This window comes from Urocampus carinirostris, chromosome 8 (genome assembly GCF_059441175.1).
Source record: "Urocampus carinirostris isolate Australia breed hairy pipefish chromosome 8, RoL_Ucar_1.0, whole genome shotgun sequence".
Lineage (NCBI taxonomy): Eukaryota > Metazoa > Chordata > Actinopteri > Syngnathiformes > Syngnathidae > Urocampus > Urocampus carinirostris.
In genome coordinates, this window is record NC_142356.1 from 36,234,094 (window position 1) to 36,246,982 (window position 12,889).

Sequence of the window (12,889 nt, forward strand, 5' to 3'; positions counted from 1 at the left end):
CGAGGCAAATGTACTCGGCTAAAAGTTCGTTTCTTAGGTCTTACAATTGCACAAGCCAAGGAATATGAAGGGGTTTCTCCCCCTTCACAGGTTGACAAACACGTCTTCGTCTATTACTTTTACTATTTTTGAGCAGTTTTAGGGGGTTTGGGTTCAATGTGAGTATATACGGTAATTTGTAACTACAAAGTTACTTTCAGAGAAATCCACTACTTTTGGGTGTCAGTAATTTAAGGAAGGGTAACAAAATTACTTTTTAAATGAAGAACCCAGTAACTGTAACTAATTACTTTTTCCAGTAACGCCCCCAACAGTGGCTATAGCTTGTTTACTGGTGGACGTACTGATTGATATACTGGAATTCCTCTACAAAAGCAAGACATTGAAAGGAAGTATTTATAACAAGAACGACAGACCATTGTTAAAATATCTTGCTGATTAAGTATTTTCAAGGTTATATGAAAAGCCTTGTAAAAGCAAGGGTAAAAAAAACATTAAACTGGGTGATTTGTAATTGGATTGACTTTTACTGGTTTTCGGTACATAAATTAAAAAAATTACCTGACAGAAGAAAAGTTTTAAATCACTGAGGAAAAACGGGAGAGCAAAATACACAAAATTAATTTCAACGTCAAACTTAATAGTCCATGCGGATTACCAAGTGTGTCAAAAAAAAAAGATTTTTATGTACTGATGAAGACTGATGTATAACGCAGGAAAAGATCTGAGCTACCTGATGATTTTCAATAATGACTTTGCCTGGTATTTTAGTGAATTAACAAGACAACACTAAGAGCATTGAAGTAATCAGTGTGTCAGACAATAATAACGTCAAACAAACCATATGTGATTATTTTTAGCGTACAAATATTAATAAATATTAGTTTATATAATTTAATTGGATTATTTTGAGGAATTTAACAGGGAAATTGATTCTTAATTAAATATTCCCTAATGCTAGGAAATCTCAAATTTTAAAATGCTCAGTCTCGAATATTTTCACAGGGGTAGCCATGACGCGTCATTCTTTTCTACGACTTTTACATTGTGGGTTTTGTGAAATAAAAGTCACAGATCTAGAACAATGGCTCACGTTAATACTGAAGTAGGAACAAAATTAAACGAATTTACTAAGTAGATCATTTACTAGATCACACCATTTTTCACATTTTGCAAGTTAAAAAAATACTCATAAAGAGCAAACTATTCTTGTTCAACAAGATAATTTTAACAGGTAATATTTACTGAAAATAATTCTTGAAATATATCCTAAAAAGGGTTGGTGCCTTTTTTAAACGAGCTAAATTATCTGCCAGCAGAACAAGAAAAAAATGGTACTCCTTTAACTTGTTCAATCAACAAATTATTTTTACTTGATAAAGACGCAAAGCAAAAATAGTAAAGATGTTAAATTACTATTCATTTAGAAATTATTGTATTATTTTGCTTATATTAACATAAAATCTTGGTTTTCTAGAATATCTGATTGGTTTAACTATTGCATCCCAGGCAAGAGACAAATTAAGATCAGAAAATTGTAAATATTTGGGTTGTGTAAAGCCATGTCAACGCACAAAGAAAATCTGATCATAGTCAGTCTGACTGTAAACAGTCCGATTGACAGTGAAGAAATGGAATAGAGATAATTGAATTGTTTTTATTTTCACTGATGACACCGTTTGGATTACACGGAGTTGTCCAATTTGTCCCATTACTTTTGAGCCCCTAAAATGTTGTGTTTTTGGATAGAAATGTATACAATTATTTATTTTTCAATCAGATGTTGTTGTTCAACAACTTGAATTAAATATTACAGTGTGCACTTCAATTCAAGATATTTTATTTCATGTCCAATTTGGTTGGATGTAGAACCGAAATTGTGAAAATTGTGTGTTTGTTTAAATATTTTCCGTAATAACTGAAGATGCATTGCATTGTTTATTGCTTGGTTATTAAAATTATTATTATAACATAGGCCTGTTTTTCTAAGCAACCCATTTTAATTATTTTTTTGCCCATTCATTCTGATAGTCTTGAATCTTTTTTTTGGCCTCCAAAGTCTTTTTATTACATGTTTTACCCTGGAGCCATGTCTAATCTCGTGGGATACAATGTTTCTCAACGTTGATATCAATGACAATTCTAATTCTAATAGTTAGTCTGTGATGGCATACCATGTAGAATCACAATTTTTACAAACATTGTTTGGAACAGGGAGGGGACAAGCATATTACTTTGTTTAGTATGTTTACTGTAGTGAGTGACATGAATACAATCACTTTTTATTTTATGTCAAAAGTTGAATTCAGAAATGTCAATTCTTGCAATGAGGTCACTTGTGGTGCGGGGCCCCTTCCCGGATTATTCGCAATGGGCGACAGAGTGCCTTTGGTGGTAGACATCATTTTACAAAATAACTTTCTGCTTACAAGCTTAGCACTGTAAATAAAATGTAGAAAGTTAGAGAAAGTTGTTAGGAGAGGTTAACAAATTGAAACGATACAATTTGCCGGAGCAGCAGCAAAATAGTTCCGTCTCACATCCTCGAGTTCACAGTCTCACGTTGTCATAGCAACAACGCATTTTGCTAGTCCGTCCCGGACAAACCTGAGTATACTCGCGAGGCTTCAGTAACAAGATGAAGTGGAATAACAAAAAAAAAAAAAATGATGAATTTATTCTAGTTGCAGTTGTGGTTTAATCATGCAGCCTGAGGCAAAAGTAGATGCATGAGCCGGGGAAAAAAAATAATCTTCACTGACTCGTTTTTTTGGAGTTTGAGGTTAATGAGCCATGACAAAATATGAAATGCCCTGCAGGACTTCCACGAGCTTTAAAGATCCACATCATGTTTTAAGAAAAAAAAATCGGAAAAGCCTTTTCTTTTTTTTTTTTTTTAATTTATAGTCTTTTTCAGTTGTGAGCTTGGCTTTTTTACACATTGCCTCTCCTTGCGTCTGAGCCACTCTCTTCTTCCTCTTATCTTATTTTCCACCAAGGGTGCATGGACTGAATGAGGTCAACCCTACAAACAATGAGGAATGGGGATGGCGCGGCAGGTATTTAATCATTTTTTAGCAGCTATTCACAAAGAGAAGCTAAAATGAGCCTCGGCCATGACGTCAATCGAATCGCAACAGTGTGAGATGGGTGCTTTTGCAGCGATGTAAAACAAAAACAAAACAAAAATTCCAATATCCCTTGCAGGGGATACTTGCATTTCAGACACATTCTTGTGTGTGTGAAGGGACCTTCTATGACTCATAGATGAACTGGGCAGTGGGAGGATTTCAATATTTCTACACATCACAGTCTCTATGTATCAAAGAAAGAAGAAATGGAATAGCTAAAAATCAAACCAAACAGAAACAGTGTATGGATAGAGAACAGAATGAATACAAACAAGATATTTTTGTGAGTGACAGGCAAGTATTTTCATTCTTTGCCTCCAAAGATTGATACTGAAGACATCACTTTTAGCATAAAATTAACATCCATGTCCTTTTAACAATTAGGGACCTGAAATCAAAGGAATGGTGAATTCCTATTAAATTAATGTGATAATAAGTAAAAAAAAAAAAGTTATTTAAAGTGATTGAAAGGTCTTTTGTTACAAATATCAGTAATTGTTTTGCAGAAGCAAGTGATTTGTATGCATTCATGTTAGCAGTATATCGTATTGAAATGGATAACTACCCAAGCTCTAGGTAATGGTCTGAAATGTCAGTCAATTAATTACCAGCCTCCGCCTTCAGCAATTCAAATAAAGCTCCCACATTTGTTCCCCTTGATTTCATGTTTCATCAATTTTTGTAATTGTCATTATTTTGAAAAAAAAAAAAGTTTCTAAAATTCTTTTGATTCATTGCAGAGACCTAGTTGTAGGTCGAAACACCTATACGATATCTCAACTACGTTTTTTTTATTCAAATTCATTACTATTCCTTCATCCATTTTAGTGACTCTTTCCAAAAGCATGTTTTTAAATAATAACTAAAACAAAAAATCTCTAGATTCAGTGCATCTAGCACAAGGATCCCCAACTCTTTTAAAGTTGAGAGCTATTTTTTGTTACATATTAGCGCAAAGGGCACCCAGTTTTTAAATGCATTTAAAACTCAATATGTTATTACTATGTTGTTTATATAGTATTGCCAGAATAATAAACAAAATTTTTTTTTCCTAGAAGATCGCAATGGCCCAGCACTGGTAAGCTATTTTAGGAACAGGTCTGCGGGTACCTCAGCTGTCCTTAGAAGGCACCACGTTAGAGACTCCTGATTTAGAAAGTATTAATAGTCATTCATATTTCACACATTTTGTTATAATGTAGCATTTTTCCAAAATACAATCAATTAATTTTTCCCTTAAAATTCAAAACACAACACCCCCTAATTATAACATCAAATAAATTGGGAGATTTTTTTAAGAAAAAGAGAAAGACCCAAGAAACCCCATGTACATGATTATTTACAGCTCCTGCTATGATGCTTAAAATTGAGCTCAGGTACACTATGTTTCCATGGATATTCCTTGAAACATTTCTGTGATGAATTTGTTAGACAATTTGGAAAGGCACAGAACATCTATAAATGTGCCGCAATGGACAATGCATATCAAGAGTATAAACAAAACATGAATCCTATAGAATTGGCAGGATTTCCCTAAGGGAAAAATCTGGGGAAAAGTTCAAAAATATTTCTTTTGCTTTGAAGGTCCCAATATGCACAGTGGCCAACACATCTTCCTTAAATGGAAAAGGTTTGGAACCACCAAGACTCTCCCTACAGGTCGCCAGCAATCTAAACTGAGCAATCAGGTGGGAAGGGCCTTAGTCAGGGAGGTGACTAAGAACCCGATGGTCACTCAAGCGTTCTTCTGTGGAGAGAGAGCCTTACAGAAGGACGATGGGATAGAGGAGCCAGATGGAACCCATTTCTTAGTAAAAGGCACATGGAAGCCAATCTGGAGTCCGCTAAAGGGTACCAAGAGCCCACTCCGACCATTACAAATGATCTAGTCTGAAGAGGCAAAGATTGAACTTTTTGGCACTAAAGTCATGTTTTAAAGGAAACCAAGCTATGCTTATCACCAGGCCAAAGTGAAGCATGTTGGGGGCAGCATCACACTGGGGAGGGGGTTATTTTCAACTGGGAAACTGGGAGACGAGTCAGAAAAAAAATGTAAGATGGCTGAGGAAATGTAAAGAGACATTCTGAATGAAAACCTGCTCGAGAGCGCTCTTGACCTCAGGCTAGGACCACGGTTCACAGATAGAACATAAATACATACAGATGTATGCTATACACCTGCAAATATGTAAGGTACCTTTTTAATAAAGTGCAAAAAAAGAGAGGTAACCTCGGAGAAGAAGGTACTCTTGATCTGTGGAAGTACTCCCAGTACTTCCACAGATCAAGAGTACCTTGTGCATCAAAATATGATGTGAAGGTACCCTCTGCCAGACCAAAGTGCTACTACAAGTAGCCTGATCAAGAGGACGTTGCGCAATAAAATCGAGTAACCCTCTGATGGATTAAAGTGGTACTACAAGCATCTCTCTACAACAGCCTAACTACACCGCAATGTCACAATGAAATTAAACGTATAAATCGCATGACAACTAAGGGATGATGAAATTAGCTGCCAGTTTTTTCATATTTGATTTATTGATTCGTTGTAGCAGCCCTAGTCAAAAATGCCCAAAGATAGCAGTGTCAAGCTTCATATTCATAAGGAATCAAGGCTGTGATTGCTGCCAAATGTATCAACAAAGTATTGAGAAAAGGCTATGAATATTTATGTCCATGTGGTTTTTAAGATTTTTTTTTTTAAATAAACATGAAAAAAAAATCAACCCAAAACATTTTTTCATGTTATCATTGTGGGGTGTTCAGTGTAGTATTTTGAGGTGGAAAAGAATCCTCTTGTAAAAAGGCACTCATGTGTAAAAAGCGAAGCATTGTGATTACTTTCTGGATGTAAATTTAAACCTAAACTGTTTTTAGAAATGACAGTCAATATTTGGGAAGCAGACTTGAGGTATGTCGAAATTTTCGACATCAAAACAGTACAGTAAGACCTCGGTTATCGCGGTTAATGGGGACCAAAACCACCCGCGATAAGTGAAAATCCGCGAAGTAGCGGCGCACCTTAAAAAATAAATAAATAAATAAATTTAAAAAAAAAAAATTTTTAGACCCGGTTAATGGGGAACAAAACCACCCGCGAAAAGTGAAAATCTGCGAACAAGGCAACGACCCTTCAAAAAGAAGAAAAAAAAAAATCATCTCATCTCATTATCTGCACCGCTTATCCTTATTAGGGTGACGCCGCGTCCACCGAACTCACTCCGTCGCGCGGCACGGGAATGATCCGCGGACTCTCCAAATTTTTTAATTTTTTTTCCCCAAGCATTACAGACCGCGAAGCTCTGAAGCCGCAAACATCGAACCGCGAGGTAACGAGGTCCCACTGTACTTGTAAAGTTATTTAAGGGACACATTTGCACTCATTGATATAGACATCGAATAGAAGGTAGAGTGCACAATCTTCCCACCCACAGCACTTGCTGCCATTGAATTCTAGAAGATGACCAATTGTTACAAAGTAGCAGTTAGCTTGGACCCTAGGATATTCGGATTCATCTTAGCGGCTACAAAACATGAACTATGTGCTTTGTTCATCTGCACTATGGTTGTTCATCCTCAATGGCATTGTTTGTTATGGAATTGTCCATTTTTCATTTTAAGCTAAGATCACTGTGCATAGTTTCCTACCATTCGGAACATGAATGTTCTTTCACATAAAACGTTTTCGACCATGGGCACTATATTAGTGTTTAAATTCCTTTTTTTTTAAATTATCTCATTAATCAGAGCTTTTTAACAAGAAAATTATGACTATACAGATAAGTGTAGATAGTACTCTACATGGACTTTTGGTCCAATAGTTTTGTCTTAAACAACTCTAGAAGTTTGTAGTATTTGTATGCCTCGTAAGTTTCGTATTTCATCACATCACTGCTGGACACCACTGGAGAAGGTCTTGACCCTACTTATACTTCTTATTTATTTTGTTCCTGCTCATAGCCTCCACTCAGAAGATGCTGGACTACTTGTCGCTCCAAGAGCTAAGAAGAAATCTGCAGGCTTGTTCTTTATTCGTGCCTCGGTGCGGTGGAATGCTCTGCCCTCTAAAAGATGAGATTTGCAACTTTAAAGTAACTGTTTCCATCTAAACCTAAGACATACCTTTATTTAATAGCTAATTATTGATGTCAACCTCATCCTATTCTATTCCTGCTGCCTGGCAGTTGGCTGAGTGAGGGAGAGGGATTAACCCAGATGGTGCACAATATAATTATTCAGGATCAGCAGACAAGTACCTGGACCTGATGCATGCCATCACTAGAGCTCTCTAGGTGAGATGGGAAGTTGCTGTCTTGGACTTTAGCACATTTTCATTTAATGTTTATGTTTATTGTTGATTTCGACTTTGTTTTGTCAATTGGTGCCCATGCAACATCCATTGCAGCCTAGTTGTCCTGGAAGGGGCAATACCTCACCGGCTTTTGCTTCCTAAGGTTTCTCATTTTTCCTCATAACATATTTTTTTACCTTTATCTAGCCCTCAAAGGTTTGAGATTCAAGGGATGTTGCAACTACTCTAATTGTAGGCCTGCGTAGACACTCTGCCATTAAGGATTATACAAATAAATATGACTTGAGTTGTTACTTAACGGGACAGTGTGTAATATTGAGTGCCTCCTAGTGGTACAAAAAAAACCTTCATTCAGAAAAAAACATTGATTTCAATAATAGGCTAAAATACATGAACCATCATACCAATGTTATTTTTTATAAATATTCCTAGGTTGAGAAATTTGTATTGCTTTTACATCATGGAATCCATGTCTAGGAGTCGCTGCCATGTTTTTTGGGCATTTTGCAGCCACGCTATACACATTTGGCACTGGCTTTAGTTTGCATTAGACAATACAGTGCCATCTCGAACCCGTAAACGGGGAAGAAGAGGTGGATTATTGGTGAAAGCCAGAAGAAGAAATGGACGTACTCCTATTCCTAGTATAGTGCTTGCTAACGTTCAGTGGCTTTATAACAAAACTGATGAGTTGTTTTTGAAGATACATACACAGAAAGATTTCCGTGAATGTAACGTTCTTTGTTTTTCTGAAACTTGGCTAAAACCATCACATCCTGATTCCTTAGTCCAGCCGCCGATTTTCCGTCAGGATCGGGACACAGATATCACAAGTAAATCCCGAGGAGGCGGAGTGTGTTTTTTGGTGAAAGACAGCTGGTGTACGGATGCTCTGATTATATCCAGTGGATGTTCTGCTGATTTGGAATACGTGATTTCTCATCAGTGACCCTCACCGCAGTATATATCCACCCCAGGGCCGACGTCGATGTCTCACTAAAAGGATTAGCAAGCGTTATATCCAAGTACGAAAACAAGGATAACAACAACCTATCCATTGTATTAGGGGATTTTAACCAGGCCAATCTTCGTTCCGTACTACACACTATTAACAACAAGACAAATGCCCAACCCGTGGTGACAAGATCCTCGACCACCGTTATTGTCCAGTGAAGCAGGCGTACAAATCTGTCAACCGGTCAAGTCTGGGGAATTCCGATCACTCCACGGTACTACTCATACCTGCCTACAAACAACACCTCAAGCAAGTTCCAAGTACCAAACGTACCCATCTGACCTGGTCACCAGCTGATGTGGATAAACTGCGTGGATGGTTGGAGTGCACGGACTGGGAAGTACTCAAACACGGGAATGACATCAACGAGTACACGGACACGGTGTCGGATTACGTACGTTTCTGCCAGGAGCTCTGTCTACCTACTACGTCCAAAACTCAGTACTCCAATTCAAAACAATGGTTCAACAAGTCCATCCGGAAATTGATCGTTGCCAAGGACACCGCCTATAGACACAAGAACTCGGACCCCGACGCTTACCGCCAAGCGAAATCAGCGTTGACAAAGGGTGTTAAGGCCGCCAAACGTTTATTCCGCGATAAGGTAGAGGTACAATTCGACACTCAGGACTCCAGAGCTCTATGGTCAAACTTGAAGCTCATAACTCAGTACAAAGGACCAAAGAAGACTATTGGTAATGTGGACGCTACTCTACCCGATAAGCTCAATGACTTTTATGCCCGATTTGACAAGGACAATAGTAGTACTCCAGTGCCAGCCCCGGTGACCGAGGACGACAATCCTTTGATCATCAGTGAAGAGGAGGTAAGACGTTATTTCAGGAGGTTGAAAGAGAGGAAATCACTAGGCCCCGATAAACTCTCACCCCGCCTTCTCAAAGAGTGTGCTTCTCAACTTGCCCCTGTCTTTACTGGTATTTTCAATTGGTCTTTGAGTTCTGCTACTGTACCCTCCTGTTGGAAGCGCGCTACAATTGTACTGGTCCCGAAGAAGAACAATGTCTCATATTCGAACGATTATAGACCCATAGCACTCACGTCCGTGATCATGAAAACTTTCGAGAAGATCATGTTGAAATTCCTGAAGTCCTTTCTACCATCAAATCAAGATCCGTACCAATTCGCGTATCGTGCTAATAGAAGTGTAGATTATGCCATTTCAATTTGTATTCATGAGATTCTAAGTCTTCTTGAGCATAGGAATTCATACGTTAGGGTTTTATTCATAGATTTTAGTTCGGCTTTCAACGCTATTATTCCTTCTAAACTGTATTTCAAACTTCTTCAATACCTCAATTTTCCCGTTTCACTATCAAATTGGATTTTAGATTTCCTTCTCAATAGAGAATAGTCCGTTCGCATTGGTGAGAAAGATTCATGTTCTATTGTCCTCAACACTGGTACGCCTAAGGGCTGTCCATTGTCTCCAACTTTGTTTTCCCTATTCAAACATGATTGTCAACCCAATTTTGACCATTCACTATTCGCTAAATATGCAGACGACACCACGGTTACTGGCTTTATTTCAAATGGAGACGAAACTGAATACTGATCAGAAATTGATTCACTTTCCACCTGGTGTCATGAGAGCAATCTGTTATTGAATGTAGGTTAAACTAAGGAGATGATAATAGAGTTCCGTACTAAGCCTCCCCTGCATGTGCCACTGTCAATTAATGGTAGTGAGGTGGAACTGGTCCATTCATTCAAGTTTCTGGGTACTTACTTGTCAGCTGACCTCACATGGACTGTCAATGCTACTGATATTCTAAAGTCAGCCAGACAAAGGCTCTACTTCCTTCGTCAACTCAAATCATTCGGAGTCCGTCAATCCATTCTAGTCAATTTTTATCGTGCTATCATTGAATCCATTTTAACTAGGTCCATCGCAGTTTGGTTTGGTCGCGTCAATCAGAAAGAATTGTCAAAGATGGAATCAGTAGTGAGGACGGCAGAGGAAATAATAGGCACTGGCCTCCCGTCCCTGGAAAGTATCTACATCGATCGAACTAGAAAACGGACACTAAAAATTATAGATGATCCCAGTCACCCTGCTTGCAGGTACTTTGATTACCTGCCGTCAGGTCGCCGTCTTCGCTCCATTGCGAGCAAGAATTCACGTCTTAAAGTGAGTTTTTACCCTTCCGCTATCCGTATGTTCAACAGGAATGGATTTAGCGTTCCTCCGACCTATTCTACTCTAGTCTTGTTATTTACATATTCTTTCTTTTCAAACTATTCTATATAATTACCTTGTATCATACACTACAATATCTTTTTACTCTATTCTTTTTATTCTTTTAAATCTATTATTTTATCATTATTGAGTGTTGCGTGTCAAATGATTTCTTGTATGTATCATGTTTATGGTTTATACTGGCTGAATAAACAAATACAATACAACAATCAAATCTCGTGGTCAAACATTACACAATGTACACTAAAGTTTGTAATGGGAGAAATTTAAAGAAACAGCTAGATGAGTACGTAATCATCTGAACCGATTTTTTGGGGCGTAGTTAGGTGAAAGTGACTGACCTCTTTGCGTTATGCTCCTGCTTTGCCTTTTGACGCGAGCGTTCCGCAGAAATCGCCACTGCCGCTCCATTCTCACCTGGCTCTGTATATCATGCTCTTCTGGGATCTAAAAGTATGAATACAAACACAAAGAGTTTTGTCGACAACAAATTATCTTCAACAATAAAATTCTGGCACGTAAAGGAGAGGTTAAAGTATTATATTTTTTGCCACAGCAATGAGATTCATGAAGTTTTGATAATAATGTAAACCCTCAAGTAAAAGGTAATAAAAAACAGTTTGATGATAACTTTGAGAAATAGAAAAATGAAACATGTTTTTTTAAAAATTGTTAAAAAAGATGTAAAAAGTCCAGTTAGAAAAAGGTAGCACGATTAAAAAAAAAAAGATATTTCCAAGCAAAATTCCATGGGCTTTAGGTCATTTAATTTTTCTTATTTTTTGATTTAGTTAATTTAAGTCGGGTTAGTTTAGGTTTATTTATTTTTTTGGGTGAAACAAACTACACAAAATACTAAACCGGTTCATTTTGGCAATTAATAATTTATTCAATTTGACAATGCTTAAAAACGAAACAACATATTTAGAAAAGTAATTCTTAATACAAGCAAAAAGAATTACCTAAACAACAGTTTTTGCAATGTAAATAAACATGAAATGAAATGAGAGAAATCATACCAACAGTGACAAAATATTTTAGTGACTAAATTGATATAAGTTGACGGTCATAAAGATAAAAAAAAATTTACTAAACATGAGCAACAATTCCTCCCAACATTATTCATTTTAGGGCAAAATATAAGGTACTTAAAACTATTATGTGACACGATCCGGTCTACACAGAGGAAGCAGATATGAGCTGATTTGCTAAGAGATAATTCACTGTACAGTGCACTGTATGCTATTATGCACAAAAACAAAGCATCGAATAATACATATAGCCTTTTATTCGTAAGACTTACAATGAAGAGGCAGTTCAACAATTCTGTCGGAATAGATGAATGCTGGACATTACTGTTGAACAATAAGCAGTATTACTATTCATATGCAGCCTAAGGCCTTAGATAACTTACGTCACTAAATTACAAGTTTCTTCAAAAGAGTTTCTTGTTCGGCCTTGGTATACTCTAGACACCTATAAATGCTGCTTTTTTGTGTGAGTAAAAGCAGCATTTACACTTGTCTCCAAGAAGTGAAAACGTCTATTGGTGGGGATCAAATCATTGACTTGGCTATTGAGTAATGTTCCCATTTATTTGCACACTGAAAGGTTTTGGAAATCCAGTAGCAACATGTTTTTTTCCCTCCTTGTTTACTGACAAGACCACATCGCATGATCAAGAAGGGGATGATAAATGTCTTGTATAATTATAACTTTGTGTAACTCATTTTAACCCTAAAAGAACATTAATGTCAATACACAAGTAATAGGATAGCTTCTCATCACATTATTTGTTTAACACACTGAGAGAATAAAATAAATCAGAAATTGCCAGGTATTCTACTAGAGCAGGTTGTTGGTGATGTGGTGTGTTGAAATGTGTGCATACGATACAATTGCATCAATCAAGGTGTTGTTTTCTGAGAGAAGATTAAGATTGGCTGCTTGCAGTAATCGTAGGTCAAGAGATGCAGTACCCAAATTTGGCGACCAGAGTGTGTTAGAGACCCCATGAAAGCAGATGTTTATCAATTTTGTTGGTATTTATTAGGGATGCCTTTATACGAAACCTAGCCAAAGACACTTGCGGAGGCCTTAGATACAATTGCGTACATCATTACGAAAATTGATTCAGCTGTTTTGGAGCAGAAAAGTCACATACAAGTATAAGGTTTCCATGAGTGCAAGTGGTCCATCAGTGTTAACTAATT

At 37.1% G+C, this 12,889-nt stretch overlaps 1 protein-coding gene across 4 annotated transcripts in view; it reads right to left on the minus strand.

Annotated features, from left to right (window-relative positions):
• rptor (regulatory associated protein of MTOR, complex 1) overlaps window positions 1–12,889 on the minus strand; it is a 215,479-nt gene that overhangs the window by 45,742 nt on the left and 156,848 nt on the right. For all 4 annotated transcript variants that reach the window (XM_088342559.1, XM_088342558.1, XM_088342555.1 and 1 more), the window contains exon 26: window positions 11,018–11,123. In XM_088342559.1, the coding sequence (XP_088198685.1) occupies window positions 11,018–11,123 (106 nt within the window). The remainder of the gene's footprint in view (window positions 1–11,017; window positions 11,124–12,889) is intronic.